This window comes from Mesoplodon densirostris, chromosome 14 (genome assembly GCF_025265405.1).
Source record: "Mesoplodon densirostris isolate mMesDen1 chromosome 14, mMesDen1 primary haplotype, whole genome shotgun sequence".
In the NCBI taxonomy this organism is placed as follows: Eukaryota; Metazoa; Chordata; class Mammalia; order Artiodactyla; family Ziphiidae; genus Mesoplodon; species Mesoplodon densirostris.
The window spans coordinates 70225585-70249385 of NC_082674.1; the positions used below are offsets into that span (position 1 = coordinate 70225585).

Here is a 23801-nt window from a genome sequence, read left to right on the forward strand (position 1 = left end):
AACTTTCAACATCCCTTTTCTTAGCTTTGTTAGTAGTTCCCTTTTTCAGTATTGGCGTATACTCCAAATGCAATAAATGCAGAGAACATTTACCACGTGCCTGGCATGTGTGCAAAGCATGAGTCTTTGTGAGTGACCAGCTGAAAAACAGGATCTGGGACTGACATATTAGCATTTTGTAGGATTTCTTAACATTGGGTTTTCTTAAAGATTAAAACCACCCCTTATCACAATTCTACACACTGTTGTCATGCGACCCTTCAAAGACAAAGACAGCCCTGAGTTCTGAGCTAAGTAACAATGAGCAACACTCTGTAAAGGGTAAAGGTCATGATGCTGGACCCAGCAGGGCTTGGGAAAAACCTAAGAAGTATTTGTGTACATGTCTGAGAATTTCATCTGCTGTACTGGATGATCGTGAGCAAAAATTGGTTTAGCATGTTAATGTGTCTTCCTTGAAGCTAGAAGGATAAGAAACCAAATTCCCATAAGTTGCTGAGTTATACTATTAAAATATTATTGATTACAATTTAAAAATGTGACTAATAAGTGAGAAAGTGGTGTGACCCTAAAGGAAACAATCACAGAAAGTTCCTGGAGTCCAAAGACCAGGTAAGATGTTAGGTTAAGACTTAGATTCTATCTCCAAAGTTGCCAAAAATATGGGGGAGGTGGTGAAGGCAGTGGGGCTCCCAAGGGCTAGCTTGTGAGAAAGGTTTTAGTGACTCTCCACCCTCCCATGATTTTCATTGCCTTTCCCCCAAATAACTTTCAGTTTAATAGAGTGTATTTGCTATGTACCTGCCACTTCAAGAATAATCCCCTAACCATCCCTTCTCTACAGATGCCACTGCTAAGCTCCTCTATAGAAATTCTGGAGCCATCGCTGGGTGAAGTGGGCAGGTTGGGAACCACTTTGCTTTGATTCATGACCTGTCAAAACCACGGTGATGCCATGCTGCCTTCGCACCCCCAACGCTATATTTCCTGGTCAGAGACACAGACTAAGCTCCCAGCTCAAGTCAATCCACAACCCTGCATTGAAAAGGCCTTTTTTGGTGTTTGTTAGATCCCAGGACTGCCGTTTGGGAACTGCCTGCCGGTCAGTGACGGCCCCTTCAACAACAGCACGGGGGTTCCTTTCTTCTATGTGACCCCCAAGGACCTCCTGGTGGCTGATCTGATGAAGAACCCCGTGGCCTCCCTCCTGCTGCCGGAATCCGAAGGAGAGTTCTGCAGGTAGGCAAGGGCCCGGCCTCCCCCATCCAGGTCCTCTGCACACGGCAGGGAGGCTGTGGCTTTAACGGGGCCCTGAGATGCAAAGCAGTGTCTTTGCCACTTGGCCAGGGGGCAGGTTCTGGGCCTGGCTCTGGGTCTCACCAGCTCCGAGACTGTGGCTAAGTCACTGGGTTCTCCACATTGCTTTCCTCTTCTATGAAATTAAGTGGTGGACTAGGTAGTTTTGAAGGTTCTTTTTTACTTTGAAAAAAATTATTGAAATGACAACTTTATTCTGATAAAGTGATCTTAACTTCTTATGCGGCTTCCAAATGGTTTTTCACAGTTATATCTTAGGCTCCTAAACGCATCTTCAGAAGATACAAAACTTAAATGTGAAGCTGATCTTGGTTTAGAATACAAGTCATTTCAAACAATTAAAAGCCTAGAGCCAATGTGTTCCAGATACATTGGCAATGTATGTTGTAGAAATGTATTTTCACATGGAAAGAGTATATATAGCTGTGGAATCAGATCAATAGAATTCTATCACTCACCAAGCTGTGCGATTTGGGGCAAATTATTGAACCTTTGGGAGCCTCAGTTTCCTCATCTGTAAAATGGGAATAGCAGTTTCTCCCTCCTAGGGTGATGGGGAGAGTTGGAAAGATTTGCAGCGTCTTGTACAACACCGGGTGGGTAAATGGTAGCTCTCTTTGTTACGGCAAAGGCGGAGGTGGGGGAGGGGAGGGGAGTGAAGGAAGAGCCATTGGTTTGTCTCCAAGGCACATGCAGCATAGAATCTATTTATTGTTTTTCAAATTCATTTCTACCTGCCCCAGTGAGGTGTGTGCAATAAAGACCCAGAGTCCCTTAAGTCACTTTCTCAAAAACTCTCTCAAAGAAAGGACAGTTGGGGGCCTCCCTGGTGGCGCAGTGGTTAAGAGTCCGCCTGCCGATGCAGGGGATACGGGTTCGTGCCCCGGTCTGGGAGGATCCCATATGCCGCGGAGCGGCTGGGCCCGTGAGCCATGGCCGCTGGGCCTGCGCATCCGGAGCCTGTGCTCCGCAACGGGAGAGGCCACAACAGTGAGAGGCCCGCATACCGCAAAAAGAAAAAAAAAAAAAAAAAAGAAAGGACAGTTGGGCAAAAATGGAACACTGTATCCAACACCGTTGTCTGAAATCAAAATGTGGAGCTTGAGGTCCAATCCTGCCACGGCCGTGTCTCTGCGCCGAGCTTGGGGAGGGTGGGGGGCGGGACGCACATGGGAGGGCACCCCTGCAGGAGTAGCAGAGGCAGTGGGGGACCTTGGGCAAGTCCCTTCACCTGTAATGTAGTGATGCTTTAAGAACTGGGATAAGATACCCCCAGCTCCAAAATGCTATGACTCTTTATGCAACATATGAAAAACATATTAAGCAAACAAATATGTCAGTTCTTTGAGGATGGGAAGTGGTAATAATCAAAGCAACAATGCGCCATAAAATGCAGCCTGGATAGGACCCTGTCGCTTACCCCTGGGAGCTGATGGGAGATCCATCCATCCGGGTGGAGGCAGTTCAGCTGACCCAGTGCCCTATTGGGGATGGCAGGAAGCCAGGAAAAGGAGTGCCTCCTTTTTTCATGGAATAGTCTCCTTGTTCTTGGCCAGTCAAGCTTGCTGTTACTAGAAGTATATTCCCAGATACCTTTCTAGACGTCTGAGGTGTTCCTCATTCAGGCAGCCTAAAAGCAGCCATTGTGCAGGGCATGTTGATCGCCGACCCCAGAGCACACCTGTCCCTGGAGGTGGGCACAGAATACAGAGCAGAGGATGTACTGCAGCACTCAGGTTGTGGAGGGAATCGTCTCCTGGAAGGTCCCAGGCAGCCATCAGCAGGAGCTTGGGGCCATGAGAAATCCAGCTTAGAGAGACCCTCTCGGGGGCTGGGGCTGGGCACGCTTGGGGCCATGTGTGCAGACCCTCTTCAGCAGGTCGCGCTTGGAGTTGCAGATCTCCGTGCAGCACACCAGGGTACCTGGATGAGGCAGCTCACGGCCGGAGGGGACCACCCAGCCCCACCCCACCCCCCAGGGCCAAGGGCATCAGTATCCCAGACCCTTGTAACTCTGGCCTGGAGGAGGAGGGGTGAGCCACCACCCACTGGTACCCCTCTATCTAAGCCCTCATATGAAACTCTAACTCCCTCGCACTGTGGCAGCTTCTGAAGTCTTAAAATATAATGTAAATAAATATCTACAAAATTAGCTGTGGAGGGCTTCCCTGGTGGCGCAGTGGTTGAGAGTCCACCTGCCGATGCAGGGGATGCGGGTTCGTGCCCCAGTCCGAGAAGATCCCACATGTGGCGGAGCGGCTGGGCCCGTGAGCCATGGCCGCTGAGCCTGCGCGTCCGGAGCCTGTGCTCCGCAACGGGAGAGGCCACAACAGTGAGAGGCCCGCATACCGCAAAAAAAAAAAAAAAAAAAAAAAAAAAAATTAGCTGTGGCCTTAGTAAGCATCACACCTCGAAGCAGGGATTATCAGACAGTGAGGCTTGTTGTCCCCGCAGGGTCCACTACTTTCCAGGACCTGCTTCAGCCCAGGTGTGATTCATCTGCGTGACGCTCACATTCCAAGTGCAGCATCACCCCGTAGGTTTTGCCTCCAGAATCTTGGTAATGTTGAGCACAGAGACTTAACAGGTCAAAGGCGGGCAAAGAGCAGAGCCCTGAATTGAACAACGCTCCTCGAGCCACGGGAGCCTCAAGAAGCCTCAGGTGGAAACGTCCGTGGCTAAGAACGTCCCTGACAAGCACCTGCGTGAAGTTCAAGGGGCCGCCTGCAAGGCTGCAGGAAGCTGCTCCTCCTGCCTGATCCCGGCCTGCAGAGATTTCCACAGAGCAGGGAGATCCAGAAAAGCACCCACTTTTCGCGATGATGACGGTAAATCAAGGACACCTGATCCTTTGACCTTTGGAAAGCATGAGAATCGCCTCCGTTCTGTGAAGTAGGTGTTCTTGTGAACTGCAAACTTGCAGCAGCATTTTTACCATCAGATCTGGTGCATTCTGTGCGCTCATGTCCCTCTGCCTGTCTGTGCATTGGGGTGGAGGTGGATTTTCCCTAAGCGGGAAGACAAAGCCAGGACCAGGCCTGTCTACACGATGCATCCTGAGACTCCTGTAGGCCTGGGGGGGCCATGTTTGTCTGAGGAGCCCTCAGAGCCTGAACCATAAACCAAGGTCAGATGGAGAGGAAGCAGCGTGGCCACTGACGCTCTGAGAGGAGGAAAGAGGTGCCTTCCCAGCCGTTTCCTGCAGGGTCCACTGGGCACCTCAGCTGCAGGCCTGCCTCTGCATCCAGCAGGGTTAGCCCTGGTTCCTGCAGAGTCTGGACTGGGGCAGTCTGGTGAGCTCGGCCTCCACCGACAGGACATAGCTTGAGAAGGAAGCTGTCCAACAAACAGGAGCGAATGTAAGTCTGATTCCACTGCAAGGGCAGGCTGAGCTGGCCCTCTGTACTTTAGAGCTCCATTGGGTGTACAGGACAATTGTGTATATAATGTGTATGTGTTTAATAAGCAGATGGGTGGACAAGACAGAGAGAGAGAGAGAGGGATGATGATAGATAGATAGATAGATGTGTGTGTGTGGTTTCACATATTCAACTGTTATCTATTCTGAGAACATACACTACAGTTGCCCCCAACTGGTCTCCCCAGTTCACTCTCTCTCACCTTGACTTCATCCTCAATCCAATATCTGAAGTAATATTTCAAAACCCATATAAGACCCTGGGATTCCCCTGCTTAAACTCTTTCATTAGGAAAAATAGCAAAATCCTGAATATGGCCTAGGAGGCCCTGCCTGGAGGACACCTGCCTCCCTCTCAGAATAAATAATAGTGACTAATCCTTTGCTGATTGACTTAGTATGTGATTTATTTATACCCTAGTTTTATTAAGTAGAGAGGTTTAACCTGAAAACTTGTAATCTAAACTGATGTATGTGTCTGGCATACAGCTAAGAAATGCTTTTTTAAAAACTTGAGATATAATTGATGTATAACGTTGTGCATGGTGTTAATTTGATACATGTATGTATTGCAGTATGGTTATCCCTGAAGTCTTAGCCAACATCTCTGTCACGTCACATAATTATCATTTCTTTTTTGGAGTGAGAACATTTAAGATCTACTCTTTTAGCAACTTTGAAGTTTATAATACAGTATTGGGGGCTTTTTTGTTGGTTTTTTTTTTTTTTTTTGCTGTTTTTAAAAAATTTTATTTAAATTTTATTTTTTTTTGGCTGCGTTGGGTCTTAGTTGTGGCACATGGGATCTTAGCTTCTGTGCTCGGGCTTCTCTTTAGTTGTGGTGTGCAGATTTTCTCTTCTCTAGTTGAGGCACGTGAGCTCAATAGCTGTGGCACTCGGGCTTAGTTGCCCAGCAGCATGTGGGATCTTAGTTCCTTGATCAGGGATCCAACCCACGTCCTCTGCATTGGAAGGTGGATTCTTTACCACTGGACCACTAGGGAAGTCCCTGTAACACAGTACTGTTGAATATAATCACTGTGCTGTGCATTAGATCTCTAGGACTTACTCGTCTTCTAACTGCGAGTTTGTGCATTTTGACCAACATCTCCCCAGTTCCCGAACCCCCAGGCCCTGGTAACCACGATTAAATCTCTGTTTCTATGAGTTTGGCTTTTTTAGATTCCACATATAAGGGATATCAGGCAGTATTTGTCTTTGTCTGATTTATCTCAGCATAATGCCCTCAAAGTCCATCCATATCATTGCAAATGGCATTATTTCACCCTTTCTTATGGCTGAGTAGGATTCAATGGTATATATAGGTACCACATCATCTTTATCCATTCATCTGTTGATGGACATTTAGGTTGTTTCCACATCTAGGCTATTGTAAATAGTGCTGCTATGAACATTGGGGTGCATGTATCTTTTTGAATTAGAGTTTTCATCTTTTCTGGATATATGCCCGGGAGTGGGATTGCTGGATCATATGGTAGCTCTATTTTTAGTTTTTTAAGGAACATCCATACTGTTCTCCATAGTGGCTACACCAATTTACATTCCCACCAACAGTGTAGGAAGGTTCCCTTTTCTCCACACCCTCTCCAGCATTTATTACTTATAGACGTTTTGATGATGGCCATTCTGACCAGTGTGAGGCAATACCTCATTGTACTTTTGATTTGCATTTCTCTAGTAATTAGTGGTGTTGAGCATCTTTTCATGTACCTGTTGGCCATCTGTATGGCTTCTTTGGAGAAATGTTTATTCAGGTCTTCTGCCCAGTTTTTTTTTTTTTTTTTTTTTTGCGGTATGCGGGCCTCTCACTGCTGTGGCCTCCCCCGTTGCGGAGCACAGGCTCCGGACGCGCAGGCTCCGGACGCGCAGGCTCAGCGGCCATGGCTCACGGGCCCAGCCGCTCCGCGGCATATGGGATCCTCCCAGACCGGGGCACGAACCCGTATCCCCTGCATCGGCAGGCGGACTCTCAACCACTTGCGCCACCAGGGAGGCCCTTCTGCCCAGTTTTTGATTGGGTTGTTTATTCTTTTGATATTGACTTGTATGAGCTGTTTGTATATTTTGGATATTAACCCCTTGTCTGTCGCATCATTTGCAAATATTTTCTCCCAGTGCATAGGTTGTCTTTTTGTTTTGTTGATTGTCTCCTTTGCTGTACAAAAGCTTTTAAGTTTGATTACATCCCATTTGTTTATGTTTGCTTTTATTTCTTTTGCCTTTGGAGACTGATCTAAGAAAATATTCCTATGATTTATGTCTGAGAATGCTTTACCTATGTTCTCTTCTAGGAGTTTATGGTGTCATGTCTTTTTTTTTTTAAATTAGTTTCTGCTTTATAACAAAGTGACTCAGTTATACATATACATCTCTTCCCACATCCCTTCCCTCTTGCGTCTCCCTCCCTCCCACCCTCCCTATCCCACCCCTCCAGGCGGTCACAAAGCACCGAGCTGATCTCCCTGTGCTATACGGCTGCTTCCCACTATCTATCTACCTTATGGTGTCATGTCTTATATTTAGGTCTTTAAACCATTTTGAGTTTACTTTTGTGTATGGTGTGTGCGGGTGTTCTAACTCCATTGATTTATGTGTAGCTGTCCAGCTTTTCCCAGCACCATTTGTTGAAGAGACTGTCTTTCCTCCATTGTTATTCTCGCTTTCTTTGTCGAAGGTTAATTGACCACAGGTGTGTGGGTTTATTTCTGGGCTCTCGATTCTGTTCCGTTGATCTACTTGTCCATTTTGGGGGGCACAGTCGTCTTGACTCCCATCTCAGGGCCTATGGAATTAGGTGCTATTACCCCGTCCTTCTTCCTGGAGAAGAAAACTTGGAAAATAAATCAGACAGGATGATAAGTAGAGAATGACTTACAGTACTGAAAAAGGACAGGATAACCAAGGAAAGTTTCTGGAGTGTCTTACCTATTCAGCACCTCGCTTTGTGCTGGAGAGGGAAGGGGAAATCTGCGGGCCTTCTGGCTCACGGTTAGCTGGAGTCAAGATAGACCGAGAGTGGAAAAGACAGAATAAGTGAGAACAGCGTCTAGATTGCTACAGGGAGGCTATAAAGAGCAAACTCTCACAACTTAGAGTAGTGGAGTGACTTTCAATTCCATGGAGACAGAGTGAGGGTGACATACCATAATGATCTGGACAGCCTTGCCCCTCCCCCAGCCCAAAGAGGAGAACCACTTGGGGGACAAGGCTTCATAGTTTGAAGGAGCTCCGAGGTGAGTTCTGACACTGCTTCAGGTTAGTTAGGACGTGGGGTGGGTCTGATACGCGTTTCCTGGGTTTCCAGTGAAGGCTGCTGAGAACCGCGGTCCAGCCCCTGGATGAATTCACATCATTTTTTTTTTTTTTTTTTTTTTTTCTGACCAGAAAGCTCTTTCCTCAGGTTCTCTCATGATTCCTTTCTCTTTTCACTCAGGTGTTTTTATGAATATCTCTTCCTCTGAGAGACCTTTTTTAACCACCCAATCCAACAGAATATTTACTTTATTATTCATATAATTGGCCTTGAATTATTTCTTCCAGCAATTAGTAATCTACTAGTCTACTATACATTTACTTTTTATACCTATGTTTATATATTTTTTAACTCCATCTCCCTAGAGTCAAAAAATAAACTTTTTGAGAGGAGAAATTTTATGGGAGCAGGAATTTTTCCTCTGTTGTTCAGGACTATTTTTTTAATTTCTTAGAGTCATACTGGGAACATATGCGAGACCCTATAAACATTTGTTGAATAATATAATGAGATGAAGAAGATTCTCAGATTGTCAGTTGATTTGAGGTGATATTAATTTACTGAGCACCAGTGTGCAAAGTTTCATACAATTTATTAAATAAATTATAATTTAAATATTAAAGCCTATATCTTCAACCAGAGAGTAGATTTTTTTTAAAAAAAAAACCTTCTTGATTAATTGGTAAAATATTTGGTGAACATGAGGTGTTAGTTTATTTTCAAATTATCCATAGGTCATGAGGTATTTTCTTGAAGATGTAAAATTTACAGGCCTACATAAAGTGTTAATACATACTTGAAAGTTTACATTGATTTGTAAAAGTATTTATCATATAATCTCTATAAATTCAGGGACTGTGTTTGATCCTGTTGGTCAGAGACAGTATAACCATTATCATCTGGGTGCATATTTCTACTCCTCCACACATAATGCTCCTACTACTCTCTACAACGGGTGAGACAAGCTGGAAATCCTCTGGGGTGTGGTTCTCTCAATGATTCAATAAATATATAGTAAGTAGCTACTATATGCAAGACAGATATAGTGGCACATAAACATTCAAAAATATTTGTTCTTATGGAGCTTACCTTTAACTGAAGGAGAAAAAAAACAAAATAAATAAGCAAACTATGTGTTAGGATAAATGATAGCAAGCGCTAAAGAAGTTAATGGCAGTCTGTGCATAATGGAAGAGGCTGTATGTGTACCCAGATCTCTGTTTTGTTCCCAAATCCTTGTATCTTCTATTACATGAAATGGTGTAAGATAGAAATTACTGTCTGGTTAATAATTAATAACGCTTCCTTCTGTTTGGTTGCTTCCTTCAAAAAAGGATGATGAATTGAGGAAAATCCGTTTCTTTTGAATGGCCTGCAGAGAATCTTTATAGAATTTACCCTAATGTCACCTGCATCTTGACTTTGAGACTGTAATTACATTAGTTCAAAATCTGTTGCTATTGAATAATTTAAAATGCGATGGATATGCTTGGGAGAGATAATAATGACACATGGACTCATGACATATTTACACAGATATGAGAACGTGCTGTGGTTAGATTCTACTGCTGTCATTGGCACTAATGCATGTCCAGAAAGGGAAAAATCTGATTTCAGAAAATGACAGGTGAAGTTGTCCTTTGAGATCTCTGTTTCAGGAAAGCAGTTTTGTATGAGGCAAACTTAAAGCTTTTGGCAAACTTTCCAGAGAAATTTCATTTTATCAAGAGGCTAAGTACTCCAGGATTTGTTGCTACTCAGTTTAACTAGTTCCTGTGTTTATTAACGTGTGACTGTTTCTTGTATCTCTGATATGCAGCCATTTTCTTATGTATTTTATAGCCAGGAGCCCTTCACTATGATTTTTGGTGTCTGTTATCCCAATCATTTCATTTTGCTCACCAACTTCAGTAATAGCCAGATTCCTTTTTATCCTAAGTCTAGGAGCAGAATGAAAATAGTAAAAAATGCCATATGAAAACCTGAATTCCCTAGGAGAGGTCTCTTTCTGATTTCTGATTGGTTGCCTTTGCCAATGATAAAGAAATGTACTGTCATTAAAGTCTGGCTGATAAATGATACTTTTTGGCAACACTGTTATACAGGCAATGGTGTCTTTTGGTCCATATCCGGTATTTCTCCTTGGAAGATCATACTTTGAATTGCAGCACCAGCCTTGGCTTCTTGTTTCCAGTTGAGCTATTTCACCTTGACGGCAGCATGAGATTGGTTCTGTCATTACTTATAGAGATGTTTCAATGCTTCTGGCTGATTTCTGGCACCTCCTTGAAGCATTACCCTGCCCATCCTGGATGCTTCTGTTTCTTAGATGTTCTGCCCTCATCAATTTTCCTCACATGCCAATCCTGTCAGAGTTGAGTTTTCACGATCACTGTGTCAAATTTGAAGAAGCATATGCATCCTGAACCCTGACCAGTGGGGATTTTATTCTGCCTGCTGAGGTTGTGTGGGTGGTGTTTGCATTAGAATTCAGAAACCGGCTGTTTTTTGTAAAAATTGCCCTTGGAATCTCTACAGGGATTGCATCAAACCTATAGAGGCTTTGGGTAGTATGGATATCTTAACAATATAAATTCTTCTAATTCATGAACACAGGATACTGTTCCATTTATTTGTGTCTCTTTCCGTTTATTTCATCAGCGTCTTGTAGTTTTCAGTAAAGAAATCTTTCACCTCCTTGGTTAAATTTAATTGTCAGCATTTTGTTGTTTTTATTCTATTATAAATGGGATTATTTTCTTTATTTCTTTTTAAGATAATTCATTGGTATTGCATAGAAACACTACTGATTTTCGGATGTTAATTTTGTATTTGCAGCTTTACTGAATTTGTTTATTAGATCTAACAGTTTTCTGGTGAAGCCAGGACTGGAAGACCAGGTAAAAGCAACCTCTCAGGTGTTCCCAATTAGTCTTTCTGATTGATAAGGGCCAGGAGCTACACTCAGCAGTGGGTGAGGCTATAAATTATCTCTTCAGCCTGGTGAAGCAAGGGAAACCTCCAAGCCTGGCAAGCCTTTTAGTCTGTGGTCTTGACGTGAGCTGACCTGCCCTCCAGGTTCCCTGGCCAAATGGTGCCACTGGCTTTGCTCTGTGGACTATCGACTCACATCATTATAAAACAAAGTCAAGATTACAGTCTGAGCATGGTAGGAAGGGAGGTGGCTTTTCCACCTCATCATTCATTACATCCATCCAAACCAGAACCTACAAACATGTGTTGCCTAATTCTTGTTTGTTTACAGTTTGTTTTATTCACTTATTCTGTGTACCCCTTTGTGCTGTGATTTCTTCATTTAATTCATTAGATGAATTAGGGATGTGAACCTGTTTCCTAGCTCAGGTGAAGGTGACGAGTTGAGAAGAAGATTCCAGTTTGCGAGATTCACCAGCAATCAGCAACCTCTTCTTTCCCATTTCCTCTCCCTTCAACACATCAGCATGTACAGATGCTCCTGGGACTCAGTGAATTTATGCTCAGACCGGGGGACCAGTTGTATGGAGATTCACTAAAAACTGACTTGACAAAGAAAGCCCACTTGAGAAATTTCTCTTCCATTGAAACGTCTTTCCTTACCGAGCACGCAGGCCTAAATGCCGTGGGTTTAGGTTTTGCATCTTCTTGGCCAAAACAAAGCAAGCCCTCAGGACCAGAATGAACCACATTCTCCTGGCATAGGCTCATCTTTCGTGTTGAAGATCTAGAAATAAATGGAATCCAGAGGCTTTTCCTAAAATGAAAAAATGTTTTCATTTGATAGTTTGGACAAATGCTAGGTTTCTAGAAAGACAGAGTTGATTATCAAGAAAGGAAGATCTGAAGACGCTTTTTTCCTATGCCCCAAAAGGCTTTTAACAATAGGTGGTCGTGGCCGTTGCCATGGGTCACAGCCCCTTTCCTGTCCCAGGCCGAAAGCATCCCCGCCCAAATAGTGGTCAGAGCTCTAACTGACCAGGCCTCTGTGATTTGGCATCAGAGGAGATGCTAAGATTCTAGTTTTTAAAGGTATCTAGTTTCTGGGCTTCCCTGGTGGCGCAGTGGTTGAGAGTCTGCCTGCCGATGCAGGGGACACGGGTTTGTGTCCCGGTCTGGGAAGATCCCACATGCCGCGGAGCGGCTGGGCCCGTGAGCCATGGCCGCTGAGCCTGCGCGTCTGGAGCCTGTGCTCCGCAACAGGAGAGGCCACAGCAGTGAGAGGCCCGCGTACCGCAAAAAAAAAAAAAAAAAAAAAAAGGTATCTAGTTTCTGAAGGGAGGTGCCAGACCATGACTAGATTGAAGCCCTGTGGGCATATAGGACCAAGAATGGGAGCCTTTCAGAATGATGACCCATAAGGGGTGCCTATTACAGAGGCAATTCAGCACTGAAGAATCACACATCAAAAGGTGTTGCTCACATACAGTTTCGGGCAATGTGCTTGAGCATAGATTCCTGCCCTAGCCTATGAGCAGGCCCTGCATTTTATAGGCATGTTGACAGGAGAAGAAACTGCTTTGGTGAAACAGGATAAATAAGAGGAGGCTGTTGGTGGGAGGGTGGGCCTGCCTTTATGTACCGTTATGTGCCATGGGCACTGGATGAACACTTAGCACAGACAACCAAATTGTATGCACTGAGTTTAATCCTTTTTTTCTGTGCTGAAAATAAAAAGCGATTCCAGAAATCTAAATGCCCGTTAGCCATCTCTATGTTTTTAACTGTTTTTGTCAGAAGAAAAGATATTGTTGAATGATAGCTGAAAGCCTCAGCCCAGCCTAATTCCAAACGCAGGCTCTGCGAGTTGCTGCCTAGAACTGCGTGGAGGGCACCCTTCCATCATTTTTTAGATGAGCCCCGTCAAATGAACATACAGAATAAGCCTGTGCTTGCAGCAGCTTGCCTTCTAATAGCCAAGATGTATCTCACGCCCACCTGGGACATGATGAGCATTTCAAAGTACAGGGCCCAGCCCTAATCAGATAAAGACGCTGAGTTCAATTTCTCTTCTCTGAATTTTGTTCATTCCCCTTGAAGGCAATATATAAATCTTCTAAATAAATTGCTCTTTGTCCAGGTTCATGTCACCTCTTCTCCTATGCCCACACATTCCTGTAATCAGAAAGTTAACATTAACTCAAGTAACTTTTATTTATTTATTTAAATTTATTAATTTAATTTATTTTTTTCTGACTGTGTTGGCTTTTCGTTGCTGCGCGCGGGTTTTCTCTAGTTGCGGCGAGCAGGAGCTACTCTTTGTTGCGGTGCGCAGGCTTCTCATTGCAGTGGCTTCTCCTGTTGTGGAGCATGGGATCTAGACACTCGGGCTTCAGTAGTTGTGGCATGTGGGCTTAGTTGCTCCGGGGCATGTGGGATCTTCCCGGACCAGGGCTCGAACCCATGTCCCCTGCATTGGCAGGTGGATTCTTAACCACAGTGCCACCAGGAAAGCCCTCAAGTAGCTTTTAAAAGAGCTGTCTGGGGACTTCCCTGGTGGTGCGTGTTCAAGCCCTGGTCCGGGAAGATCCCACATGCCCTGGAGCAACTAAGCCCGTGTGCCACAACTACTGAGCCTGCACTCTAGAGCCTGCGAGCCACAACTACTGAGCCTGTGTGCCACAAATACTGAGCCCACGTGCCACAACTACTGAAGCCCATGCACCTAGAGCCCATGCTCCGGAACAAGAGAAGCCACTGCGATGAGAAGCCCATGCACTGCAACGAAGAGTAGCCCCTGCTCGCCACAACTAGAGAAAGCCCAGGTGCAGCAACGAAGACCCAACGCAGCCAAAAATAAATAAATAAAATTTAAAATAAAGTAAAAGAGCTGTCTGGGAATAGTCAGAGAACCCCGCACAGAGAAAGCTTAGTGAGCAGATGTTTGAGTATTCTCTTCCTCCTTCTACTCATTTCTCTGGCCAGCTCACCTAGCAACCTGCAACCACTTCTCTCTCCCTTATTTTGTTTCAGCTCCATGAATTTTTGTCCCCATGGTTCCCAGGGGATCCATTTCATGAAGCCACTGATGATTCCAGTTTCTCTGTCCTTATGTTACCATTTTCCTGCATCTTCCAGCTACTTCTTGCCATCCAGTTCACAAATGTTCTACTTACCTGTTAGACATGATTCCACTGTGAGCTGAAATGACATGAATTGACAATGAGGTTGTAAGTCCCATAAATATACACCCACCAGAAAGCTTTTAGAGTTGTTAAGACAGATGTAAGCATTTTATTACAAGGCCCCTAGCCTCTAGCAGTCACCAAGTTATCTTCTGTCTCCATGGATTTGCCTATTCTGGACATTTCATATAAATGGAATTATATAATATGTGGCTTTTTAAACTTAATTATAGTTGATTTACAATATTGTGTTAGTTGCAAGTGTACATCTTCAGGTTCTTTTCCCTTATAGGTTATTATAAGATACTGAATATAGTTCCCTGTGCTGTACAGTAAATCCTTGTTGTTTACCTGTTTTATATGTAGTGGTGTGCATCTGTTAATCCCATACTCCTAATTTATCCCTCCCCTTCCCTTTCCTTTTTGGTAACCGTAAGTTTGTTTTCTCCGTCTGTGAGTCTTTCTGTTTTGTAAATAAGTTGTATTATTTTTTTGGATTCCACATGTAAGTGATGTCATATAATATTTGTCTTTCTCTGTCTGGCTTCACTTAGTATGATAATCTCTAGATCCGTCCATGTTGCTGCAAATGGAAATATTTCATTCCTTTTTTTATGACTGAGTGATGGTTCATTGTATATATGTACCACATCTTCTTTATCCATTTATCTGTTGATGGACACAAGTTACTTCCATGTCTTGGCTATTGTAAATAGTGCTGCTATGAACATTGGTGTGTATCATGCGGCTTTTGTGACTACTTTCTTTCACTTGGCACAATGTTTTCTGGGTTCATTATGTTGTAACATGTATCAGTACTTCATTCCTTTTTATAGACAAATACTATTCCATTGTATGAATATGCCACATTTTATTTATCCAGCCATCAGTTGATGGAAATTTGTTTCCACATTTTGGCTATTAGAATGCTGCTGTGAGTATTTGTGTGTAAGTTTTGTATGGACATATGTTTTCCATTCTCTTTGGTATATATCTAGGTGTGGAATTGCTGGATCACATGGTAACTATATGTTTAACTTTTTGCAGAACTGCTTTCCTCAATGGCTGCACCATTTTATATTCCCACCAGCAATGTATGAGGGCTCCAGTTCATCCACATTCTCGCCAATACTTGTTATTGTCTGCCTTTTTTATTTTAGCCATCCTAATGGGTGCAAAGTGGTGTCACATTGTGGTTTTGATTATGCATTTCCCTAATGACTAATGGTGCTGAGCATCTTCTTATGTGTTTATTGGCTATTTGTAAATCTTTGGAGAACTGTCTATTCAAAGCCTTTACCTATTTTTATTTTTTATTTTTTTATTTTTTTTAATTTATTTATTTTATTTATTTTTGGCTGTGTTGGGTCTTCGTTTCTGTGCGAGGGCTTTCTCTAGTTGCGGCGAGCAGGGGCCACTCTTCATCGCAGTGCGTGGGCCTCTCACTGTCGCGGCCTCTCTCGTTGAGGAGCACAGGCTCCAGACGCGCAGGCTCAGTAGTTGTGGCCCACGGGCCTAGTTGCTCCGCGGCATGTGGGATCTTCCCAGACCAGGGCTCGAACCCGTGTCCCCTGCATTAGCAGGCAGATTCTCAACCACTGCGCCACCAGGGAAGCCCCTACCTATTTTTAAATTGGGTTATTTGTCTTTTTATATTAGATTGTAAGAGTTCTTTATACATTCTGGATATGACCCTTATCAGACATATAATCTGCAAGTATTTTCCTAATGCATTTTAATCTAATTTTCTCTTCTTCTGTCACTGGAAGAAACAGAAAAACTAAAGATTCAGTATGACATTCCAATTGTACATATTCTTTGTCAATGTCCATTTGCTTCTTCCTTTTTTTTTTTTCTTTCCCTAACTTTTAAATTTGGGCTTTTTTGGGTTTTTTTAAAAACGATTTTTTAAAATTGAAGTATCTTTTGCTTCTATAAGCTGGGCCTTCCCCGTGAGAAAAGCACACAATTGAAGTAACTTTCCTGAGATAATACAGAAGTGTACCTTAATTATCTAGTGTGTAGAAATACTAAGAAAATGGCTGACCAAGGAAAAAAAAAGATTTTAATCGGCTTACGAAGGGATTTGAGAAGGAAAGCTGATACTCTAATAATGTAAAGACAAAGTAGGAGATACTGATAATGAATTCAATTAAACATTAATTGAATTAGGCATCCTTTGTACAAAGGAACTTCCTAAATATGGCATTGAGAATGAGAATTTGTCCTTCAAATGATATTTACTGAGCACTAATACCAGGCATGCATGGGTAAGACTTAGGAGACACAGGCTCCTCCCTGCTTATTTGTCATCCGTCATCTGAATCCAGAGAGTGAGATCTAACACATGACCACATATATAAAGGGCCCCCCTTTGTAAAAACCATGCCCTTCCACAACAGGGGAGGAGTAGAATTCCACATTGTAGCTGTGATGTCCACCAGCTCAGCATCTTTACTTCCTGTCTGTCCATCCACCTCTCCATCCTTTCCGTCTCATCCAACTCAACCTGACTTGGCCTTCAAATGTAAGATACTAACCTCCTGAAAGTTCCTTCCATTCTTTACTGCTCTATTCCCATCTTAAGCCTGTGTTCCAATTTTCTAGTCCCAGTAATTGTTCCCCAGGATGCATTTCATTTTCTGTCTGACTTTCTTTCTTTTCACTCGTGAGGACTGCCTGGGTCTCAGCCCCTGGGCCCAGACCCAGACCCCTCCCTCCGAGAAGACCACTCGGCCCCCTTAGTCTTCCAGGACAGGGGGTGTTTGCACACGTACCCCGCCCTTGCTGATCCTGGTTCACTCACTTCCTTTCCGCCTTTTTCTCCTGGTTGACTGAGCTGCAGGTAAATGTGACTCATGCAGCAGCAAAGCTTTCCCTGTAAAATGGGACAAGACTCCAGTGTACTTAGAAGTACTTTGAGCCTGGCAGAGCCCTGTCCATCCACTCCTGCCTTTCATTTTCCAGGTTAGGAAACTGAGGGCCTGAAAGCTGGAAGACAGACAAATAGATAATACAGTATTCAGTTTCCATAACATCCCCTGTCTCCACCGCACCGTCTCTGCAGCTGGCGCTCCTCCTGGCCCAGCACCCCCTGCCACCCGGCTTCTGCTCCCCCTGTCGACCCCTTCTTTCCTTTCAAGTGAATGAAGTGGTCCAGCACCAGGCAGCTTCCCCTCTTCTAGTTCATCGTTTGCTGCACACCTCTCAGCAAGGTAGACAGTAGGATTTTGGAAAAGAACAACTGAACCTTCAGTGCAGGGATGGGGACGCTAGGTAATGCGTGTGTTACACGTTAGACTAGAGAGACAGCCCCTGGATGCGCCGTGATGCGGGATAAGGAAAAAAGCAGAGCGCACTCTGAGGGTTCCTGTGGTCTGTGCATGACTCTGTGGACAGCTGCTGCCTTATTTCTTTCTTTTTTGGGCGGGGGGAGGTGCTGTGCCTCACGGCATGCGGGATCTTAGTTCCCAGATCAGGGATCAAACCCATGTCCCCTGCAGTGGAAGTGCAGAGTCTTAACCAGTGAACCACCAGGGAATTCCCTGCTGTCCTATTTCAGCATCATCCAGGCTGAGGCCAGGGGGACCACAGTGGAATTAAGATTCTCAGGTGGCCAGAGCTGAGCACTGCGCCCTGCCGGCCCAGGGCGGGGTCTCAGCCGAGCTGGCAGATGGCAGAGGGAGAGCTGGCTGGATCATGGAAGTGACTGCAGGGCAGCATCCGGTCAAGAGGCCAGCACTGCCGGGGCGGGGCTGCCAGGGCCCCCCAGCCTGCACCCCAGAAGATTATCAGGTGGTGGGGATGAGGGGTCAAAGGATCCCCACAGTGACTCCACGGCCCCATGGTCCCAATCTGGCTGCTAGCTCAGGGCCTGGGAACAAACTGAGGTTTGACTCTGGAACCCTCTGGCCTGGGAACATGACCAGGTTTGATTGTGGAATGCTCTGGCCTGGGAACATGACTGAGGTTTGATTGTGGAACCCTCTGGCCTGGGAACATGACTGAGGTTTGATTCTAGAACCCTCTGGCCTGGGAACATGACCAGGTTTGATTCTGGAACCCTCTGGCCTGGGAACATGACTGAGGTTTGATTCTGGAACCCTCTGGCCTGGGAACATGACCAGGTTTGATTCTGGAACCCTCTGGCCTAGGAACATGACTGAGGTTTGATTCTGGAACCCTCTGGCCTGGGAACAGGACCAGGTTTGATTCTGGAACCCTCTGGCCTGGGAACATGACTGAGGTTTGATTCTGGAACCCTCTGGCCTGGGAACATGACCAGGTTTGATTCTGGAACCCTCTGGCCTGGGAACATGACTGAGGTTTGATTCTGGAACCCTCTAGACTGGGAACATGACTGAGGTTTGATCGTGGAACCCTCTGGCCTGGGAACAGGACCAGGTTTGAATTTGGAACTGCCTGGCAGGCTGCAGAGTAACTAAGCCATGCTTGGGGAGCAGCCTGAGACCAGGAGACACCAGGTTTGCTTGTAAAATGCAGACTCCTGGGCTCCAGCTGTCTCTGATGAAGGGGGCTTAGAATCTGCATCTTCAAGGAACCACTCAGGAATTCTTAACACATAACTTAAGTTTGATAACTACAATATTAGAAGAAAGCTTCTGATTTGAGTTTCATCAATTTGACTCCTAAACCCACCAATTAATACCTACCTGGGGACTTCCCTGGTGGTGCCGTGCCGTTAAGAGCCCGTGCTCCTAATGCAGGGGGCCCAGGTTCGATCCCTGGTCAGGGGACTGTTATAGATCCCACATGCCGCAACTAAAGATCCTACAGGCGGCAACGAAGATCCCACGTGCCGCAACTAAGACCCAGCGCACCCAAATGAATGAATGAATGAATGAATGAATAAATAAATAAAAATACCTGACTGGCCTGAACAACTCACTTTTCTAGGCCTCAATTTCCTTAACCCTAAAGTGGGAATAACAGTACTCCCGTGTGCTGTGGGAATGAAGTGTTTCAGTGAGTGTCAAGTTTCCAGCGTGTGGTCGGTACTAATAAGTGGTAGCTATTGTCATGAACAGCTGTTTCCTCTGTGCAGGAGTTGGGGTGACAGAGATGGGCAGAGGAGGAGAAAATTGCCCGTGCTCTATCTACACGGCATCCCTCAGAAGCATAAGAGCGATCGTGTAGCTGGCACTTTTTCTGTGCCAAGCAGTGTTCTAAGCAACAGAGACATATAACCCATGTGACCCTTTCAAGATGCTCATGAGAGAGGTACTATTGTTAGCCCCTTTTTACAGATGAGGAAACTGAGGCACAGAGAGAATGAGGAACGTGTACAAGGGCCCACAGTCCAAGTTCAAATGGGGGGCTGAGATTCAATCCCAGACACCTGGGCTGCTCAGCCCTGCTGCTCCGCCGTACCCCCTGCCCCCTCACAGCAGCTGCCGCCTGAAAGCAGGGAACCTCCCCACCTACCTCTCAGAGGGAACTGAGTCAGAAGCTGCAAAATCTACAAAAATACAGAAACGCTGTCTGTTTTAAGTTGTTCAAATATAACTTCCATCGTGTGAGGTGCACTGAGATAGAAGCAAGACATGAAATCTGTTTTAAATTCATACAGGTGCAGGCTGGCAGTCTGTTGCAATAAAACATCCATTTCAGCATCTACTGTGTAGTGAACTGTGCTAAGCAGTGTTAGGCACAGAGATAAAAGGCAATAGTAGCCCCCCCCAACCTTTGAGAGGAGGAAAAGGTTGTAAGACACACGTGGAAATCCTTCTAGAACAAGCTGAGTGTGGTAGATCCTCCAGGAGACGTTGGCCTGGAAATGGTTGATGGGGAGAGTCTCTCATGAAGGAGGCTTGGCATCTTCACTCTCTCTGCTCTCCCTCCTGTACCCCATCCGCTCCCAAACACTGCACTTACATGCCAGGGACTCCCAAGCTTATATTCCCAGCTGAGACCTCTCATCTGACTTCCAGACCCCAAATCCAGCTGCTTCCTGGACATCTCCACTTGGACATCTCAAGGACCCCTCGAGCTCAGCCTCTTCCTCCTTCCCCAGAGGGCTCCTCGTCCTGGGCTCCCCATCCACTTGGCTGTTCAGAGCAGACCCTTGGGTACCACCATTCGCTTCTTCTCCTTCTTACACAACCAGTCAGCTCGGTCCAACTGGTCTACCTCCCAGACCTCTCCCCCAAGTTGACTACTTCTCTCCAGCTTGCTTCTCCCCACCCCCTGGCCCAAGACTCTACTGTTGCTCACCTGGACTCTTTAAATACTCCTGACCAGTGTCCCTGGATGCTTGTTGGCCCCTTTCCAACCCACTTTCCATCCTAAAACTGGAGATATCTTTTCAAAAAGCACATCTCATCATTCCATTACCTGCTTAAAATTCTTCAGTGTTTTCCCATTGCTCTTAGGATGAAATTTTAACATCTTAACATGGCCTCTGTGGCCTCTGTGGTCCACCGCTGGCAGTGCCAGTGTCTGTGGCATCACCCTTCCCCTTTGTCTTTGTGCTGGCCTCAGTGGTCTTTTGGCTCTTTTCTGCCTGGGGACCTTTGCCCTTGCTCTTCCTTCTATCTACGCTGATTTCCCTGCCTTTACCTAACAAATTCCCACTCATTTCCTAGGTTTCTGGGTTGATATTATAACATGGAAGCCTGCCTATGTTTTGAGGGTCAGGAAACAGAGGCAAGTTTCCATGTTATCGTAGCAAGTGAATAAATCATGAATTGTAGAGCAGGCTGTCTGACGTCTGCCCCTCCTGCTACAATGTAAGTCCCATGAGGGCCAGGACTGTGTCCTTCTGACTCCCCACCAGCCCCCCCAGAGCCTTGAACATAATGAGGCTGTGTTCAACTAATGTTTACTGCGTGAATATATGGAATATTTGAGTTAGGCCTTGAGGGATGGTATATAGTTTTCTATTGCTGCTGTGATAAATTGCCTCAAATTTGTGGTTCAAAACCACACAGATTTATTCTCTTACAGTCCTGGAGATTAGAAATCTGAAATGAGTCTTATGGAGCTACAGTCAAGGTGTTGGCAGGGCTGGTTCCCCCTGGAGGCTCTGAGAGGAGAATTTGTTTCCTTGCCGTTTTCACCTCCTAGAGGCCACCCGCATCTCTTGGCATCTGGCCCCTTCCTTGCATCATCTAACCTGTCGATCCCGTTTCCTGGATCCTACGGCTCTGATTTTCCACCTCCCTGTCTAAGGACCCTTGTGATTTCATTGGGCCCACCGGATAATCCAGGATACTCTTCCCATATCAAGTTCCTTCACTTAATCATAGCTGTAAAGTCCATGTTGCCATACAAGGTAACAGTCACACGTTCTGGGCACTAGGACGTGGACATCTTTGTGGGGAGACCTTATTCAACCCACCGCAGATGGATGTACCAGTCTCAGTGCATTTGCAAGTGTAGGTAGAGACATGGTAATTTATTCTAATATATGCTAAGGCACTCATTGGTATTTTGGGGGAGTCGTGATTGTTCTTATTTATAATATACATGTTTTTCAAATGTAGGTATTAAAATGATTCAAACACGTGTGATAGTCCATCAACGAATGTTAATTTTAATATATTCTTAGCATGGCAGAATGATAGAGAAAGGTGAAAACTGCAGAGAAGAGGGTTATAAGTTGAGCAGTCTGCTTAATCGTGACCTGTCAGAGTGAACTGTTCTTAGCACTCCTGCCCCTCTCCTGCCCGGAAGTGGACCTAGTTCCCCCCTTTGCGTGTCTTGTCCCTTTGTGTATGACTGCCTGGGATTTACTGAATCCTAAGATTTGATGCTGCATAAGAGAAAATCCGAGCCCAAGATGCGTGCAGAAATGTAGCACTCTGTCCTGTAAAGACATATGGCCAAGGCTTCCAAATGACACAAACTTCATTCCAAGAAACTCAGAGAAGCCATGGATAAGAGCATTGAACTGAAGGGTGGAAAAGGCATCAACACAGCATGAACATGGACCAATTTGTTCAGAGTCTCAAAAACCAGAGGCTGGGAGGGTCTGCAGATGAACCCCAAATAACTTTCGTAGTTATTCCAGAACAGACCATCTTTTAAAATGGTTGTGCGCCCAAAGATGAGAAGAAGCAACCAGCTAGAGACAATAGAAGTTGGGGAGGCTGGCACGATGAAAAGGCCATCCCTTTCTTTGATAGGTTTTTTACTAGGTGATAAGTCAGGAAGATGATTGTCTGCTCACTGCGTGTGGATTTCCCTGAGGCCCTTGACAGAAAGCCTGAGTGATATGTTCTTGTCGACAAGGTAGAATAATATGAACAAGGGATCGTAGTGCTGGGTAGGCTTCTGTCTCTCACGTGTAATACATTTGTTTCTCTTACACCTCATTTCACAAAGATGTGAAACTGTGGACGGATGGATGACTGGCTGGAGCCCCAAAGGTGTTGATTAATAGGAGGGGGGGCGCTTCCCTGGTGGCGCAGTGGTTGAGAGTCTGCCTACCGATGCAGGGGACGCGGGTTCGTGCCCTGGTCCAGGAAGATCCCACGTGCCGCGGAGCGGCTGGGCCCGTGAGCCATGGCCGCTGGGCCTGCGCGTCCGGAGCCTGTGCTCCGCAACGGGAGGGGCCACAACAGTGAGAGGCCCGCGTACCACACACACACAAAAAAAAAAATAGAAAGGGGTTTAATCTGAGCACTGAGGAGGATGTTTCTGGTTCCTTGGCCATTTACAGCCCCTGGAAAGTGGTGGGAACCTGGGATGCCAGTGGAAGGATGCCAGTGGAAGGGTCCTGGGTTGAACCAACTGGGAGCTTGAGACACTGAATCCTGTTTGAGAGACACAGAAAAATTGTCAAGAGAAGCCAGAGCCACAGCCAGGAAAATGGTGCCAAGAAGGAAAGAGAGAAAACTGGGGAGGGGAATTAACTGGGACAGTGTGAGGCATTATACTGGTACGCCATAAAATAAAATTGAATCAAATCAAATTTAATATAAACATTTAGATGAAGTAACATAACATAACATAACATAACAACACAACACACATGCGCTTCCCCGGCAGGACGGAGTACGGAGCGGCGGACGTGACCTACTCCTCTACTTTGTGAACCTCCTGCTCGAGCAATGAGGTCCATCCTGGATACTAAAGTTTAACAAGAATATTGACAAGCTAGCAAGTCTGAAAGCAGCCAGACTGAAACAAGTCTTGAGAAATAGCTAAGTGCTTTCTGCACATGTCTGAAAGGCCAGGCCAGAAAATGGCAGCTCTCTTTGTTCTGATGTTGCCCTGGAGGTGGAAGCAGAACAGGTGGGTGGAAGCCACAGAGGCCTCACGGTTTCCTCTCCACTGCCACCCTCTTCTTACCTTCAGCATCGTGCAGACGGTCCATCCTACACCCTCGCTTCTCCAGCCAGGTTTTCACTTCCGCGGCCACACCCAGATCCGGTAGCACACGCCCCACGTCCGAATCTCCATTCTGAGCATCCTACCCCAGGCCCTTCTCGCCTGAGTCACCCCTCTGCAGCGTGCCTGGACCACATGGAACCCAGCATCCTCTGCCCCGTCACCGTCTCATCTCACCACGGTCGGCGCCTCCTGGCTCCCCTCCCCCTTCGCCCAGCTCAGACTCCAGGGTCTGTCTTTATGACCCACCCCCAAGACCACCTGCAAGTTCTCTGCCCCTCTCCCTCTGAAGCACCCCTGGCTACATCCAACCCCGTTC

The 23801-nt window shown here is 45.6% G+C and overlaps 1 protein-coding gene across 1 annotated transcript in view; it reads left to right on the forward strand.

Annotated features, from left to right (window-relative positions):
* The window catches only part of CREG2 (cellular repressor of E1A stimulated genes 2), a 48289-nt gene that overhangs the window by 1575 nt on the left and 22913 nt on the right, over window positions 1-23801 (forward strand). The window contains exon 2 of the mRNA XM_060117472.1: window positions 1070-1239. Within this exon, the coding sequence (XP_059973455.1) occupies window positions 1070-1239 (170 nt within the window). The remainder of the gene's footprint in view (window positions 1-1069; window positions 1240-23801) is intronic.